The following is a 19,101-nucleotide window of genomic DNA, read 5'->3' as shown; positions in this document are numbered from 1 at the left end:
TGTTTAGACCTTTTGGGTAAGGTAACTCACTTTGTGGGAAATAACTGATTAGCAGCATTTCCCAACTTTCAGGATGGTAAAAATTATTTTTAAGTAAACAGACTACCAGGACTTCCTTATGGCAATTCTGATTTAGTTAGGCAGATTTGGGACCCAAGCCTCTGTGTCTTTGAAAGTGCCCCAGTGATGCTTTCTTTCTTTATTTGACTGCGTTGGGTCTTAGCTGCAGCACGCAGCATCTTTACTTGTGGCATATGGGATCTAGTTCCCTTACCGGAGATCGAACTACTCAATCCTCCCGCACTGGGAGTGCAGAGTCTTAGCAACTAGACCACCAGGGAAGTCCCTGCCCCAGTGGTTCTTATCAGTGTATCCTGACTTCTGGACTGCCTTTGACAAGGTATTTCCTAAAGACCTGAATCAGAATCCTGCCTCTGCCACTTCGAGCTGGGAGGCTTGGAGAAAGTCCCATAGATGGCTAGACCTCAATTTCTATTCTATAAAGAAAGAGGTTGAACCAGATTCTGCAGAAATGTGGGTTTCAGAGAACAGAGAACCAGATAGGAGGGATAATCACCTAAACTCCAGGGAGGTCCTGCAAGAAGGGCCACAGGGCTCTCCACTGGGCCATCTGGCTCAAGGGCAATCTGGGTGAAGGCACAGTTTGGAAAACTGCTAATAAATACATTGGATGACTAATGTTAAAACCCACAGGGAACCTTATATGCTGTAATAACGTACTCAAACCAAGAAGAGCAAATTTAATAGTGATAAATGTGAGTCTCCTGCTATGCGGAAGGTTAACATTAATTGTAAACCTGGAAATATGGGGAGACTAGACATAAGTTTAGTCCTATGAAAACAACTGAACTGTTTGTTTTCCACAAACTCAACATGGGCCTGATAGGTGTTAAAGAATTTAAACAGCGAGAACAGTCTGAGGTTGTATTAACTGAAGTATAAAGTTCAGATTAAGAGATGTGATGCTTATACTGTTCATGAGTTGACAGACCCTGAGCATGGACTTAGTTCTGGAAATCATGTTTTAAGATGGACAAATTCAAGCATATCCACAAATGTAAGAATATCAAAATAGTCTTAATGGAAGAGTCATATCCTGTGAGGCACTGTTGACACAACAGGAACGTTTAGCTTGGAGAAGAGAAAAGCTGGTGAGAAGACACATGCTGGCTTTTAGGATGTGCAATTAGTCTGTGCAGCTGCAGAGGAAAGTTGTGCCAAAGAGTAGGAGGAACAGGAAGGAAGATTCGGGCTCCACATACAGAAGACTTTTGCAACAACACAATCTATTCATTAGTGGAATGGACACTGTATAAGTCACTGCAAATGTGCAAAGAACAGGAAAGGCAGCAGCTACAAGAACATCCAACTACGTCTTGAAGACCATAGAGCAGAGGGCAGCTGCATCTGCTTGGCACTGAGATGTGGGCAGCAGTTTCTGGATAAAGAAAGCAGAGTGGAGGAACAGCGCTGCCAAAGAAAAAGTGCCTTTTATGTTGGGGAGTCAGTTTCTGCTGCAGAATTTAGGCAGGGCCGGGCATAGGCATACACATGCTAACATTTTAGTCAACGGCTTCAAAATAAAGCCCATCTGTATAGGTCTCAGGAGAAGGCAATGGCACTCCACTCCAGTACTCTTGCCTGGAAAATCCCATGGATGGAGGAGCCTGGTGGGCTGCAGTCCATGGGGTCGCTAGGAGTCAGACACGACTGAGTGACTTCACTTTCCCTTTTCACTTTCATGCACTGGAGAAGGAAATGGCAACCCACTCCAGTGTTCTTGCCTGGAGAATCCCAGGGACGGGGGAGCCTGGTGGGCTGCCGTCTCTGGGGTCGCACAGAGTCGGACACGACTGAAGCGACTTAGCAGCAGCAGCAGCAGCAGTATAGGTCTCATGGCTTCTGGAACCCCAGTAAATGCAGCAGCTTTGGGGAGTGCAGATCTGGACAAAGGCAGACCTAGTAGAGGTCTCAAACTGGTGGCACTTAGCGCTGACTTCACCTCCAGACCAGACTTGTTTGGCTGATGCAATGTTTTAAGAATTTTTAATTAGGGTTGCTCATTCATGAAGCCATGTGCACTCCCTTGCCCTCCTCGCCACTTCCCAACTGTTATATATCCAGCTGGCTCTTATGTTTATGTTTCCTGGTTGGCCCCTGAAGGTGGCTGCTTTTGCAACTCTTGGCCCAGAGCTGTGCATGAGGGTCAAATTGGGCAATGTGTGCCTGCAAGGCACATGAAGACTTCTAGGAACACGCAGGTTTGGATCTTTAAAAGAAACCAATTTCAACATGTTTGGGTACTCTTTTATAAGAACTCTCCAGAAAGCAGAAATAGAAGGAACATACCTCAACATAATAAAAGCTATATATGACAAACCCACAGCAAACATTATCTTCAATGGTGAAAAATTGAAAGCATTTCCTCTAAAGTCAGGAACAAGACAAGGGTGCCCACTTTCACCATTACTATTCAACATAGTTTTGGAAGTTTTGGCCACAGCAATCAGAGCAGAAAAGGAAATAAAAGGAATCCAAATTGGAAAAGAAGAAGTAAAACTCTCACTATTTGCAGATGACATGATCCTCTACATAGAAAACCCTAAAGACTCCACCAGAAAATTACTAGAACTAATCAATGATTATAGTAAAGTTGCAGGATATAAAATCAACACACAGAAATCCCTTGCATTCCTATACACTAATAATGAGAAAACTGAAAGAGAAATTAAGGAAACAATTCCATTCACCATTGCAACGGAAAGAATAAAATACTTAGGAATATATCTACCTAAAAACAGGCCTGCCTGAGAACACGCTTGTGGTTGGCTAATTTTCCCTTCCCACTTACTCTTCATGATTGTTCTTCTCGCTTTACAAAAAACAAGCAGAACTCCCACTGATCAAGCAACAATCTTGCAGTGATACAGGAGATGAGGTGAAAAACCATTCCAGGCAGTAAAAAGAACATTTGAGGATGCAGAGCTCCTGAGAGAGTCTTAAGAAATGAAAGAAGGGGGCGTCTTATTTCATCCAGGCAGTAAACACATTCAAGGTTTTATGTCTTGTCTATCATCTATCTGTGTCTATCTATCTATCATCTATCTATCTACCTATCTTTTCCTCTTCCCTTCCTTTCCTCTGTCTGTCTATCCATCTACCTTGGAATTAAAATTCAGAAGTGAGATGTGCATCAGAGGGATGATAATATAATGTTTATATGAATAAAAAAATAAAGCCAGACCTTTTTGGATCAAATGTAAGTCTGACTGGGCTGATTTATTTGACAAGTATGGTTTTTGTATGTTATATTTGTATATAATTTATGTTGTCTATTATATATTTATACAAAATAAATACTATTCTCCTCCTGTTGGGGGCTGCAGGAGGTTTATGCAGCAACTCTTGGCTGTGGTAAGTTTCAAAAGTGGTGTTTCAGGGCCAAAAGTGCCCTCCTAAATAGGGCAAATAGTTTTGGCAGCTGTCATTTTGTGCAATGAGTACGTCCAACCTGGTATATGGACTCACCAGTCCTGGACCTGAAATTTTTCACAGATCCTTGGGCGGAGGGCCTGCTATGCAGGCAAGTTTGGGGTGCTCTGAGTATAGATGGCATGAGTGAGGCCGATACAGAAGTGCCTTGGGGTCCACATACCACAGTGATGCACTGTGCCAGCTTCCACAGGGCTAGGACCACAGAGCTGCTGCCACTGGGGGTCTACTACTGACCTCAGGGGTCACAACCCCATGTTCAAGAGCTCTACAGGGGCAGGGACTCTTTCTAAAGAGGACTCCAGTGACCACTGAGGGGTTGAGAATTGTGAAGCCCAGATCCAGAGATAAAGGTCATACATTATTCTGCCCAAAATAAATTAAACAATGAGGTGCATTCTATATCAATTTTTCAAAATAAAATTTTATGTGAGTGGGAAGAGAGTATTTATCAGTCTATTAAAACAAAAGCCAAAACTCAAATATATCATTCAAGGAAAGGGAATCTACAAAAACCGGTTACCTGGCTGAAAGTTTAGAATGACATCAATTTCTTTGTTCTGGGCACGCAGCATCCCTGTAATCTCTTTAACAAGAGCGTACCTTTTGCTTTAAGATATCCACCGGTGTCTGATGGGCTTTTAATTTCTTATTTTTGAGAAGCACTTTCCTTCTGAGTTGGTCAGGTGAGGGGAGCATAGGATCATCTGAGAAATCACTCTCAAATAAGAATTTAGCCACCAGTTTTTCTCCAAACACAGTCTGAAACAATAAAGGAAAGCACATCATCAGTGACTTTTGTCTATACTTGAGTCACTTGGCTAGATATTTCAGCCCAGTGGGATTCTTCTAAAAATCCCAGGAAGAGGAGCTAGGAAAGAAGTTGTATCCGTGTGTCCCCACCCTCTGCATAGCTTCTTAGCAGAAAGAAGGGAGGTAGTTAGAAACCACGAAGAGGGCTTGAGGCCACTCTCCAGAGGGCAGCTCTAACTGTTTAGGAAGATACTCTGGGGTCTGATGTACAAAAGAAGAAAAAGAGATTCAGTCAGAGGACGTGGTCTGTAGAATATGGACTGTTCCAGAAGTGGGCACAGGAGATAAACCTTGAAGAAGGTGCGAAGTTGGGACAAAATGAAAAATAACAGGGAGAAATTGTCACCATTTGGTATAAAGAGCCGCAGACGCCATTCTCACAAAGGTTTCCTGAGCACTGGTCTCCAAAGGGACATTTGTGTCCCCCAAGGAGGTGGGTGTAGGGGAAGGCACAGGATGACCCCCTGGGGTGAGGGTAGAAAATATGGCAGTTTCTATTTCTAGTTGTCTTTTTTTTCTTTTTTAATGAAAACAGAACAAAAATGGAAGATTGTTAGTGCTTAACGTACAGACTGAAAATGGGGCCTTCAGTCCATGTCAGGGGCTGTTTATAAAGGTGCCTGCAGGACTGGTGAGGGCTCTCCACTGACGCAGACGGACCAAAGGTATGTCCCTCACATCTTCGTTTGGTACCAGCTTATTGAGATGATCACAGTTTGGGTGCCATGGTGACCACTGTGGTTAATTTCGCAAAAAGATTTTTCTTTAAAATATTTTGTAACTAGATGAAAAGTGATTATGAAAATCCTTTACAACATACAGAAGCTCACACTTTATATGAGGAAAATGCACTTAGTCAAAGAAAGTGAAGTCGCTCAGTCGGGTCTGACTCTTTGTGACCCCATGGACTGTAGCCGGCCAGGCTCCGTCCATGGAATTTTCCAGGCAAGGATACTGGAGTGGGTTGTCATTTCCTTCTCCAGGGGATATTCCTGACCCAGGGATCAAACCTGGGTCTCCAGGCAGACTCTTTACCGTCTGAGCCACCAGTGAAGCCCACTTAGTCAAAGAAGTATTCTAAGTTATGCAATTTTCTTTAAAAAAAGAAAAGTATCCTAAAATTTCTGACTTTTTCTGTGCTGCACTTTGTTACCAAATGATGACAATTATAAAATCACTATTAGTCTGTTCCTATATGGTAAGTGTAACATTTTAACACTGATTGAGAAAGCAGTTGCTTTTTAGATAAAATTTGTGTTCTGGAAAGAGTAAAGACAGCTGTCTAAAGATATTTCTATTGTGATGTGATTTTGTTGTAGGAAACAATGTATTTTAACATAAACACTCATGTATGCACAGTCAGAAAACTTGGAAACAGACTTTCTAATGGTTACAAAATCTTCTAAAGGAAGGATTTTAGTGGAGTTTGAACTCATCTGTTAAAAATATAAAAGTGAAAGTGTTAGTTGCTCAGTTGTGTCTGACTTTTTGCAACCCCATGGACTGTAGCCTGCCAGGCTCCTCTGTCCATGGACTTCTCCAGGAAAGAATACTGGAGTGGGTCACAATTCCCTTCTCCAGGGGATCTTCCTGACCCAGGGATTGAACTCTCATCTCCTGCATTGCAGGCAGATTCTTTACTATCTGAGCCACCAGGGAAGCCCCAAAATATAAAAGTATATAAAGGCAAGACCTTTACATACAAACTCTCTAGCCAAATTCCAACAAGAACCTTTGCCTCATTAATGGAATTGAGAAATGAGTACCGTGATTTAACAAGTGCAGTTAATGATAACCCTTTTCCATCTGTGTACAGGTATCTTTGTAAGGCATCTTCATCAGCTACTATGCTGGGAGGGATCGGGGGCAAGAGAAGGGGACGACAGAGGATGAGATGGCTGGATGGCATCACTGACTCGATGGACGTGAGTCTCAGGGAACTCTGGGAGTTGGTGATGGACAGGGAGGCCTGGTATGCTGTGATTCATGGGGTCACAAAGAGTCGGACACGACTGAGCGACTGATCTGATCTGATCTGATAGCTATTAAAGACAAATACTGAAATAATAAACTAAGCTTAAAACCAGACATGCAAGTCAGCAATCACAAAAGTTCAAAAATAATGAGGTGTATTCAATCACATTGTTCCCACTAAAAATTTAGATAATAAATAAATAGTCCTAATTTTTTTATGATAGCAAAAGGTTTTTGTATCATAAATGAATAATAGCATTAAAATGCTATTCTTTACTTTCATCCTTTCTGTTACCCTCTTTTATATTTTATTTTTGCATGTTTTAATTAATATATATGAAATATATTAATAAGTAAAGTGAAGTGAAGTCGCTTAGTTGTATCCTACTCTTTGCAACCCCATGGACTGTAGCCTACCAGGCTCCTCTGTCCATAGGATTTTCCAGGCAATAGTACTGGAGTGGATTGCCATTTCCTTCTCCAGGGGATCTTTCCAACCCAGGGATTGAACCCGAGTCTCCCACATTGTAGACAGATGTTTTACCGTCTGAGCCACCAGGGAAGTCCCTGTTATGTTATGTTAATAAGTAGGATATGTATATAATTTATGAATAAGTCAATATACACAATAGGAATACATGGTGTGTTTTACTGATAGAAGTATGCAATCAAAAAAGTTTAGAGGGCTTCTCTGATGGCTCAGTGGTAAAGAATCCACCTGCAATGTAGCTGTGAGTTTGCTTCCTGGGTTTGGAAGACCCCACATGCCTCAGAGAAACTAAGCCCATGTGCCACAGTTACTGAGTCACACTCTAGAGCCCAGGAGCCAAAACTATTGAGCCCACAGGCCTAACCTACTGATGCCCTTGTGCCCTAGAGCCTGTGTTCTGCAAAAAGCAAAGCCACCACAATGAGAAGCCCATGCACTGCAACTGGAGAATAGACCCCACTTGCTGTGACTGGAGAAAACCTGGCACACAAAATAAATAAATAACATTATTTTAAAAAAAAAGTTTAGAGACCATCATTCTAAATGATGCCAAAGAAAAGGCAATATGAAAGGCTAATTAGTTTTGTTGGCATTAGTTTTGTATTTGGGAACATTTTCTTCTCTCCATGCCCCTCCCTACCACTGAGAGCCATATTCCCATAAATCCCTCTACCAGTGGAAGAAGGGGGAAGTATACTGGAGTATCTGCCTTTAAATCTGTTTGTATTATAGTTTCTTTGCATAAGGAACAGCTGGGTGCTAACAGCAATTGTTGTGGCCAGTCTAACCTCTTTGCCAACATGGATCTCTGTATCTGAAGTTGGGACACAAGAAGATTTGACTTCTTTGCCCTTAAATATTTTCAGCTTTTCTATATATAACTGACAGATGACATCCTGGCACCCCTGATTTGTGATTCCAAAAGTGTTGGAGAGTTGGTCTTCTTTTACCTCTGAAGGATTTCTAGAAATTGCCAGACCACAGAAGAATGCTTCAATCACTAGCTGAAAAGATGAACCACTCAAGAGAGAGCCCCAAGCTCACAGGGGCATCCCCATTTCTCAGGTCTCAGGGATCTAACTATACATGTTTTACAGCTGAGGCCCAGCTGTGGTGTGGTCCACGGTGGCCCCAAATTAAGCTCAACAATAGTCAAACAAGACAAAGACCAAGCCACAGTCCTGTCACTTAGCTAATACCTTACCTTGAAAATTTCTGCCATTTTTCGTTGCTGAGGCAATGAGCAGTGGTTCTCAATCGATATGATGATGGGTAGGTCAGAGTTGATGAAGGCACTGCGATCGATGGCTTCAACCACTTCCTGTGAGGGCCGAAAAGTCTCATCAGAGCTCAGATATCTGCCCAGGGTGTCAGGAAGCAAGATACTAATAGCCACAGAAAGCATCTAACTTGGTGTATGCAGAAGACTCTGGCCAAAGGGGTTTCTATCTTTTTAAATATATTTTCAAGTTAATCAATACAATAGGTTATTTTCTATAAAGACATTAAACTATTCATATTAAGTATTGTTCACATACTATGAGGAACAGTTGTCAGTATTGTCAATTTAACAAATCAATATATATATACGAGTATATTATAGGTAAGATACATTGTTTTAGTTACAGTATCAAAAATAATGATGCATAAGATATTTTCCTGCTTTCAAGGAGTTTACAATCAAATCTACTTGGGGCAATAAGACATATATCACCTGTATTTATGTATGTACATAAACAGTTATCAATCCCTCTTTTCCTCAGCACAAGGCACAGAACGTTTAAAGAAGGCTGAATAGGAAAATGAGTTGAAGAGAAAATATATTTTAGCCATTATCTTCATATGTAAGACAGAAATAGTAATATTCCTTCTCAGTCCAGTTAGAGTTCAGAAAAAACAAAATGATGCCACAGCCAAAGACCCTCTGATTGAGGTTTATAATTGAACAATGAACAAATAAACTGCCTAGAAACTGACATCATAATACAGTGAGACCAGTCTTCCTGGGCGACCAATCTCCCGAGGTGGAATCATTTCTCATTACTTTAGAATGTTATTTCATCCTCCCCAGACACATGATGTTGGCCTTTGTCAGCAGAACACCAGGAAAAATGATCTTTAATTCTTACAGCAAGGAACAACTCCTGCCTTTTATATATCATTTTATGATACAAAAATTGCAATAACATTATTACATGATAACTAATTTAAGGTAATGGTTACTAAACTTTGGTTGAATGGGAATCTAAGGAGAGTTTTAGATCAACTCCCAGAAAAATGAGCATGTGCAGACCCCCACAATTTGGAGAAGTCTTAAGCCCCAGGATAAGAACCCCCAACCTAAGGTATAATTTGGAAGAGTCACTTATTTAAATGACGAATGAAGATAATGACTCTCTGTGATCTGATCTAAAGAAAGTTATGAAGCATTACCTTGAAGGGGATCTTGGTTGTCAGGGTGTGTCCATGATAAATGATGGGCATTCCATCATCTCCGTCCCAGCAGTCCAACTCTACACTCCTACAGCCTTGCAGGAGGACCTGTGGGATCAATGAGTGAATCCACCCCAGATGAGCAAATGGAGATAAAGCCTCAAATTAAACCCAGCACAGGCTTCCACATATCAGTGTTCACGCTCCAGGCTAAAACAGAAGGGCCTAAGATTGAAAAGAAACATTGCATGTTGGCCAAAGGCCACAATTTATCACAGGTGGGGAAGGGATAGGACAGATTAAGGTGGAAAGAGTGCTGACCAGAGCTGAATACTAGTGGAAGGTAAAATTTGATAGCAATAACATTTGATCATTTTCCCATCAACTTTGGTCCAAGGGACCTACATATGGTATATCCTGAAACAAAAAAGCCAGGCTAGAGCTCTATCTGGGCAGACGTCAGAGGAGGTGACACAGGTGCTGATGAGGAAATGAGGACACTGATTCTTTAATGAACTGAAATATTTATATGAATCTAATCAGGATAAAACTTCCTCTGCGTGTGGTGCTAAGTTGCTTCAGTCGTGTCTGACTCTTTGTGACCCTGTGGACTGTTGCCTGCCAGGTTCCTCTGTCTACGGGATTCTCCAGGCAAGAATGCTGGAGTGTTGCCAAGCCCTCCTCCAGGGGATGATCTTCCTGACCCAGGGACTGTACCCGAGTCTCACGTCTCCTGTATTGGCAGACAGGTTCCTTACCACTATGCCACCTGGGAATCCCAAAGCTCCTCTACTTAGGCCCCAAACTCATACCTTTGCTGTGAACATGTAGCATGTAAGAAGGGTAGAAGCAAGGAGTTATCAGGAATTTGTTTGCTGTCTAATCCTAGAACAGCATCCACAGCAGAGATGGCAAATAAATCCATAAGCTCCCCTTTTCCATACCCATAGCAGTCATCAGTAATCAATCATAACACACTTGCCCCCAAAGCTCTGATGCATTATCTCATGACCACCTCAGCAAAGAACTCCAGGAAACATGACCAATGAATTAGATGAGATGATACCTATTTGCTTTCCTGGATCTAAAGCTGGAAGCAGAGGTCCTGACCCATGTGTTTGGGTGGCATCTCTGTAATGTTAGCTTGGATCAACTTCTTCCATAGACTCTATGTGTGGAACATCTTAAAGATGGTGATATTCAAAAGGGTCAACCAAGCTAAGAGGCATATGTATCTGTGAATGAGCCAACTCTCTGATTTAAGAATCCACATACCTATTTCCATGTAACAGCAATCCAGTAACTGGGGGCTAGTGGCCACTACAGTTGCTGCTGCTGCTGCTAAGTCACTTCAGTCGTGTCCGACTCTGTGTGACCCCATAGACGGCAGCCCACCAGGCTCCCCCGTCCCTGGGATTCTCCAGGCAAGAACACTGGAGTGGGTTGCCATTTCCTTCTCCAATGCATGAAAGTGAAAAGTGAAAGTGAAGTTGCTCAGTCGTGTCTGACCCTCAGCGACCCCATGGACTGCAGCCCTCCAGGCTCCTCCATCCACGGCATTCTCCAGGCAAGAGTACTGGAGTGGGATGCCACTGCCTTCTCCGACTACAGTTGCTACAACATAACTTAGATAGTTGAATCCACCTTAATGCTTTTATATGAGACACTTGCTAGATTCTTCCCATTGCCCACCATTGAGAACCCAGTTTTCCTAGGCGACCTCTCATCCCACAGGCAACTGATTCTGTGGTAAAGAATCCCAAAGCCCCCAGCATTTGTCAGCATTAGAGTATCTAGGGGTGTGCTGCTTTGGGCCGAAACTGTTGTGTAACATGGCAGCTGGGACGTGAGGCTCTCTGTAGTGAGCCACACTGGGAAGAGCGTTCACCGACCGGGAGCAGACCAGATGGGTTTTCAGCATGAAAAGGTTAAAGGTCTGCATTAAAGTTTCCACATACCACTAGAAGAGGAGAACCAGGGCTGGAAATTCCAGGTGAGAACAGGGCTTTCTCTCACTTCTCAATGACCCCATAAGTAACGAATGTTAGGAGGTAATTGGAGGAGTTGAGGGACAGCAGAGTGGTAAGAAATGAAATAAAAGGGAGCCTCACATTTAAGGTTTAATCACATCTGTGAATCTATTTTAGGAGTTTCTGTGCTTTATTCAAAGGCTTGGGGTGTAATGTTAAGGAGTTTAAAAAGAAAATGTCCCTGAAAAAGTCCCTGAAAAAAAAAATTTAAAAAGAAAACCTTCCTGATGTCAAATAGGTAAGTATAGTAGGAATTAAAGCTAGGACCCCAGTCCCTGTTTATTTTCCTGGAATACACACACACACACACACACACACACACATACACACACACACACATTTCATTTCTTTCCCTTATTTCAATAGATTTGAAACTTCTTTTAACCTTGGAATTCTCAGCGCTAACAGAGGGCCAATATAGAAAGCACATACAAGAGCAAATCTTCAGCTGCAGTGGGAGCAGGGCATGGGACCCTCTAATGCTGACCTTCTGTGTCAGCAGCTGAGGTCCCTTGACAGACACTTATTTTGAAAATCGTGACTCTAAGAACACATCTTCATTTCATAATAAAATCACCTTAAATTTTAGAGTTTAAAAGACATACTCCATACCCGATAAGCTTTGGGACAGAAGTTTAACCCATGCTTTGAGAAATATCTAGACGAATCTGAAGAATAAAGGAAGCACAAGTGTGCTGCGTTTATGTATAAAATACAGTTAAAATTTTTACACTTGGACCCCTTCCCCCAACACACAGACATGGACACACACACACACACACACACACAGGACCTAGCTAGATCCTCCCACACTTAACTCATCTTGTGAGAGTTCAGAAAACAGGCAGCATAGACAAAGGTGTTGCAGAAAACACAACAGAAGCACCAGTCATACAGATAATTGACAGCTGGATGTTTAGGTGAAAAGGATGTGCTTTTTCTAGTCCAGAGACCCTTCTGAGTTTTTGAGGACATTCCCATCAATTTAAGTGTGTAAGGATAGTGCCTACACTTTGTAGATTTTGTGTGTGTGTGTGTAAGTTGGTTGTCCTAATGATGAATTAATTTTCTAACAAATTGCAAAACAAAACAAACAATATTCTGGGAATAACTTCATAGACAGTTGCATTTTCTACTATGCTTTCCCACTACAATATATTGATTTATTTAGCATCTAGGCAAGCGATTAGATAGTTTTCTCATGGGAAAATCTAATTTTAGTAGGGGTAGGTCAGACTAACCAAGATCTAAAAGCTATGAGTCTCAAACTACTACTTATTTATTTATTTATTTTTGCCTAGAATAAAGGTTAAGTATAGATGGGGGGAGGGGAACGGAAAGAAAAAGAGGACAGAAAACAGCCGTATATATCACCAGTTTCCCACACATCATGTTTCCTCACATTTCACAATTAACAGCATATAAACTCATCAAAGGAGGCTGGGCTCAACTTTCTGTGACAGGGGGTTACGTAAATAAGGTTAATGAAAACCACATTCCCAGTGAAATTCTCGGTACCTGGCTGTAGAGTTCTACTGAGGATTCTCCTTTGAGCTGATGGCCCGTGAGGTAGGTATTGTGTGAAGATTCAATGTAATAGTAGGAGAGGGGCAGCTGCATTTCTTTAACGTTCTCCTGTGACTCATCATTTTTCGAGGCAAAATTATCTTTATCCATTAGAAACCTAGGGGAAACAATTTTGTCAGACATGTATAGGAAAACTATATACTCTCTTTTCTGAAGTATAGTTGACTTAAAATATATTAGTTTCAGGTATGCATGCTAAGTTGCTTTAGTCGTGTCCAATTCTGTGCGACCCCATGGACTGTAGCCTGCCAGGCTTGTCTGTCCATGGGATTCTCCAGGCAAGAATACTAGAGTGGGTCCTCCTCCAGGGGATCTTCCCAACCCAGGGATTGAAGCCATGTCTCTTACATCTCCTGCATTGGTAGGCAGATTCCATACCACTAGCACCACCTGGGGAGCCCAGTTTCAGGTATACAACATAGCGATTCAGTATTTTTATAGCTTGTACTCCATAAAGCTATTATAAAACATTGGCTATATTTCCTGTGCTGTACATTAATCCTTGTATTTATCATATGTATCTTTTAGTCCCCTTCCCCTATCTTTTAAAAAGAATTATTTTATGTTTTGGCTGTACCACATGGCAGAACTAAGATTCCCCCAGCAGGGATTGAACCTCTGCCCCCTGAATTGGCAATGTGGTCTCAACCCCTGGACCACTGGGGAAGGCCCCCTTCCCCTATCTTGTCCTTCTCCCAAGCCCTCTCTCCACTAGTAACAGCTAGTTTGTTCTCTGTATCTGAGTCTATTTGAAAAATATACATGCTTAAATGATGGGCAAAAATATTTTAAAAGTTACCTTGCAAATCCTTCAAATGACATTAGGCCTTGATGACACATACTAACGCTAGGCTCGAACTTCTGCAAGGGATACAAAAGGAGTGTTATTTAGGTAAAGGAAACTAAAGGGGAAAAAACCACCACATCATTTTTTAAAACTGTTCTGTTTTCATCAGGAAATATCTAAACCAAATATTTGGACTAATTTAGTCATGGAGTGGTAAAATGTAGTTTTTCAGTCCAAAAGAAAACATTTATTATGTGTGAGTTTATTATAGGAAGCATATTTATTTAAGAGGGGAAAAAAAGAGAAGGAGAAAAGAATAAAGCTGATTTATATGGAAACAAACAGTATCAGTTTATCCAGGTAAAGATGGGGATCAGAACAGCAGCTACTACAGAGTTGGTGGGAGGTGAAACGTGAAGATCCACTCAGGACAGTGTTCACGCTCCATCAGAACTTAGTGCATACTCAATGTGACCATAATCTTACATTTTTAGCATTGCCAGTGATCAAGTCCAGTCGCTGGCCAGCTAATCCACTGATTCCTAATCAATTGACAAGGGAGGCTAAAAGCCTAGATTAATTCTGTTGCATGTGGCGCAGCCACAGTGAACCATCTGGCCCCCTCTCTTCTCTCATCCCCTAGAGGAGGCCATGACCACTTCCTCTGGGTTACAGTGACAGCTTCCTTCCCAGTTTCTCTGGCCTTCATTCCTTCCCTAGCACAGTTTATACGCCAGTGGGGCCAGAGTGACCTCTTAGAAACTTAAATCATCTTCTTCCCCTGCTCAAAAATTCCAATAGCATCCCATCTCACATGGACTCCTTATCATGGCCTAAGATGCCTGGATGGTTTGGCCCCTGCCCACCTGTCTGAAATCAAGTCTGCTATGGTCCCTCTGGCTTTTGTTATTCCTCACAAACTCCAAGCTGGCTTCTGCTTGCTACTCTCTGTCTGGAAAGCTGTCTCCTTAGACCCTCACAAAGCTTAATCATTCAGGGCTCAGCCCAAGTGTCACCTCCCTCAAGGGGCCTTGGCTTACTCCTCTCAGCCCTCCATTCCCTTACTCTGCTCAGTCTTTTATCAGAGTCCATTATTACCTGAAATCACATGATATATTTATTCATTTATAGTTTGTCTCACCCACTAGAATGTAAACTGCTATGAAGGTTGGAACTTGATCCTCTTAACTACTGTATTTCCAGGCCCAGAGTAGAAGCTGATAAACATTTGTTAGACAATCAAAATAGCTGATGACCTAACTACCAATCCCATTGCATGTGCTGGAACAACAAAAAACAATCATGTACTGATTCTTTACAGTAGCCACTGGGTAAGAGAAGACTTGGTGTTTAGTCACTAAGTTTTATCTGACTATTGCAGCGCCACGGAGTGTAGCCCGCCAGGCTCTTCTATCTGTGGGATTTCCCAGGCAAGAAAACTGGAGTGGGTTACCATTTCCTTCTCCAGAGAATCTTCCCAAATCAGGGATCAAAGATGAGTCTCCTGCACTGGCAGGCGGATTCTTTACCTCTGAGCCACCAGGGAAGCACCAATGGACAGAGGAGCCTGGTGGGCTATGTAGTCCATGGGATCGAAAAAGAGTCGGACATGACTTAGCAACTAAACAACAGCAAAAGAAAAAGGTTTAGGACCTATGTTAACTGTATGTTAAATAAGAACACTTACATATTTGGTATTTAAAAAAAAAAAAAACCTTCTATTTCTCCCCCAGACTTCAAAGGCATTGGAAAGAAGTATAAAAAGAGTAAATGTTCAGCAGAAAATAATTAGAATAGTTAGAAGCCTTACACATGTGCTTGCATGCAAAAAAGATACAAACCTGGATAATGCTGAGGATTTCATCATAAGTATAGTGTTCTCCTTGGCAATTCACTAGGAAGTCATTGAGCTGGAGGATACCAACTCCAAACACACCCAGAGATGTGCTCTCCACCCCGGTGCCATTTGTCACAATACTGGCAGCAGCAATGGCATCAGATATCTGCCTCTGGTTGTCAGACAGCTGCTGTTTAGTCTTGATGAATAATCCCAAATCTGAGACATTTCTGGTCAACAAATCTGAAACAGAACCACCGAACAGAACATGGACAGGCTAGCCAGCATCTTTCATAAAGCCCGTTTTGGAGATAATGGTGTTGTGGAACTATTAAGCTGTAGTAACTCTTCACTAATCTGTCTAAACAAGCCATCAAGCTCAGTGCTTCTTCCTGGCTTCACATAGTTGAAGGGATAAAAAAATGAATTAGTGAATAAATAAAAGAAATGAAGAGAGCTAGGTCAATGATCCTAAAAGCCCATAAACTTCAGTATCAGATGCAAACATGTAAATTCGGTCGGGGACTTTAGGCTGAATTCAGACTTTGGTTTTTGAGAATAACCACTTCTATGACTGAGCATGCATGGAAGACGTACCCTTAAGATTACAGTTTTTATGTACTTCAAAAGTGTAACTGTAAACTGTGCAGGTGCCTGTGTGAACATATGTTTTCAGCTCAGCTGGGTAAATACCAGGGAGTACAGTTGCTGGATTATACGGTAAGAGTACATTCTAGTTTGTAAGAAACAGCCAAATTCTCTTCTGAGCTGGCTGTACTGTTTTACCCTCCCCTCAGCAATGCCCTAGTTGCTCCACATTTGCACCCACTTTGGTATGGGCGGTCATTTTCACTCTAACCACCATGGAGAACAGTGAGTCAGTTTCTTGCAGAGCTAAATATAGGCTCACCATAGGATCCAGCAACTCCAGTCCTAGGTGTTTACCCAAGTGAGTTGAAAACTTATGTCCACAAAAACACCCACATACCAAATATTTACAGCAGCTTTCTACATAATTGCTAAAACTTAGAAGCAACCAAGATGTCTTTCAATAGATGAATGGCCAAGCATACACATAACAAAATATTACTCAGCAATATAAAGAAATGAGCTGTCAAACCACGAGAAGACATCAAGAAACCTTAAACACATATTGCCCAGCAAAAGGAGCTAGTCTGAAAAGGCCACATACATACTATACGATCCCAACTATATGACATTCTGGGGAAAACAAAGCTATGGAGACAGGAAAAAGATCAGTATTTGCCAGGGGTTCAGAGGAGAGTAGGAGAATGACAAGACGGAGCACAGCGGGTCTTTAGGACAGTGGAACTATTTATTCTGTATACTATTGTAATGGCAAATACATGTCATTATACTTCTGTGAAAACCCATAGAAAATACAGACAGTGAACATTAATGTAAATTATGGACTTCAAATATATCAATATTGGCTCAACAAATATACTGCTGCTGCTGCTAAGTCGCTTCAGTCGTGTCCGACTCTGTGTGACCCCATAGACGGCAGCCCACCAGGCTCCCATCCCTGAGATTCTCCAGGCAAGAACTACTGGAGTGGGTTGCCATTTCCTTCTCCAATGCATGAAAGTGAAAAGTGAAAGGGAAGTCGCTCAGTCGTTTCTGACTCTTCGCGAACAAATATACTACACTAATGCAAAAAATTACTAAGGGGGGAACTGTATGTATGCAGGCAGAGCATACAGAAACTCTCTGTACTCTGCTCATTTTTCTGTAAACTTAACTGTCCTAAAAAAAACAGTCTATTATTTTTTTGAAAACTATAACTACTTGACAAATCTACAGTTATGTACATTTATAAGTAAGGCTGAAAAAGGTTAGTATTCTTAGCTTAAGGACAATATGTTTTTAAATAATTAAAAAAGAAAATGCAGGAAAGAGGACTATGTTCATTTTGTTTTTTGCTTTTTAGAAAGGTTTATGGTTTCCAGCAAGAACAGAAGAGAAAAATAATAGGCCTAAAATACATGGGTGGTGATGGTAAAGGTGGTGGCAGTGAATGGGATCAAGGAATAGAGATGCTGGTTTACGCATTAGGAAAAATGTCCTGAATGTTCAGGCAGGAGTACTTTGCTGAAGTCAGGGAAGACCCTCCTGTCAAAGGGCAGACAGCTCCCAACGCTGGGTGGAGCACCCACCCCCCTGGAGGTAGGGAAGAAACTGGCAGTTCCCAACTGGGACATGCCACAAACTTCGTGGACATTTGGAAATAAGTGGGAAAGGGTTTTTAGTTGTCAGAATGACTGGAAGGCTCTACTGGTTAAATATATTCTAGACTCTATGGACAGACCCATACAATGATGAACTTCCTAGTCCAAAATGCTAACAATACCATCCCCATGACACTCCCATTAGAGAAATGATTCTCTAAGCATTTCACCATGCTCCTGGGAGTAGTGTGCCATGTGGGACAGGCTGAAGGTTTGCATGACTGGGTCTCTAACTATTTTTAGGTAGAAAGGTCTCAAAAGGAAATATTAAATTGTCACACAAACCTAGGTCAGGCTGAAGACCGCTGATATTTTCGTCAATGGTCAGGTTGGTATAGAGGGGGGCTGCCTCAGAGCCAGCTCGGTCACAGGGTACGGCGTAGATGTCAAAGAGGTCCTTCAGGTCCTTGCGGCTCCTCACACTGGGCACAGGATGGAGAACACCTCATCTTTAGCTTCGTTTTAACAAGGGAAGGGTAAGAGGAGGAAAGGCTGAAAAGAAAGCCGCCCATACCTGAATGACTTGAACAGCTCAACAAATTCCACGAAACTCATGCTGCTGTCTGAAACCATGAAGCTCTGAAAGCCCTGCATCCCTCCTTTGATCTTCCCTGGCCAGCCGCTGCTGCTGTTCCAAGCACTGCAACAAAGACACGGCCTTGATGGGCAGAACTGGGACCAGTTCTGTCACTCTGCCCTAAGAGATGTTCTCGGATTAGCAACGTGAACAGAACGATGGACAGTGAGTCACTGAAGTTTAGGCTCTTTTCTTTCTAAGCATTGCTTTAATTATTACACCTTTTCATTTCTCTCCAAATTCATCTATATTGCATCAGAGGAAATAAAACATTATATATTGAAACCACTTCATGTTTACAGCCTATTTAATAAGGGCACAAAGCTGAGTTAATATTCTTCTACAAATCAAAACAGGTCTTTGAAACCACAGGTCAATGAGAGGGGGAAAAAAACCATAAATTCAGTGGTTTTGAGGAAAAGTCATTTTAAAAAAGAGCCCCACATTGTGCAATTATAACTTATGGAAAATTATTCATGTGTTTTCATATATTTTAAACCATAGAAACACATTTAAGAAGAAAATCTTGAATGTATCAATGTCTTCCCTTTCTCCTTTCTTAACCAGTTTTTAGATGAAAACAAGGAAGGGTTTTTAATGCTAATGGAAAATGTGAATCACAAAAATATTAAGGGTGGAAAGAAGCCAACTCTTGCCTAGAATTATATTTGCACCTGCCAAGGCTGTATCTATTTAATATAAAAATATCAGTCATCTGGGTCAAAAATTCAGTCTAGCGCTTTCACAATATTTTTTTATTTCCTATGCTGGTTCCTTGAGAGGAGAGTATGAGAAATGTTTTGGCTGGTTT

General features: G+C 41.7%; 1 protein-coding gene across 2 annotated transcripts in view; it reads right to left on the bottom strand.

Moving 5' to 3' along the window:
- PLCE1 (phospholipase C epsilon 1) overlaps window positions 1-19,101 on the bottom strand; it is a 380,365-nt gene that overhangs the window by 49,655 nt on the left and 311,609 nt on the right. For both annotated transcript variants that reach the window (XM_005225543.5, NM_001205852.2), the window contains 8 exon segments: window positions 18,228-18,353; window positions 17,999-18,135; window positions 15,469-15,707; window positions 13,640-13,701; window positions 12,772-12,937; window positions 9,224-9,331; window positions 7,995-8,111; window positions 4,117-4,275 (listed from right to left, as the gene is read on the bottom strand). In XM_005225543.5, the coding sequence (XP_005225600.2) occupies window positions 4,117-4,275; window positions 7,995-8,111; window positions 9,224-9,331; window positions 12,772-12,937; window positions 13,640-13,701; window positions 15,469-15,707; window positions 17,999-18,135; window positions 18,228-18,353 (1,114 nt within the window).

This window comes from Bos taurus, chromosome 26 (assembly GCF_002263795.3).
Source record: "Bos taurus isolate L1 Dominette 01449 registration number 42190680 breed Hereford chromosome 26, ARS-UCD2.0, whole genome shotgun sequence".
NCBI lineage: Eukaryota > Metazoa > Chordata > Mammalia > Artiodactyla > Bovidae > Bos > Bos taurus.
The sequence above is the reverse complement of the archived record's forward strand: the minus strand, read 5'-3'. Positions and strand labels throughout refer to the sequence as shown.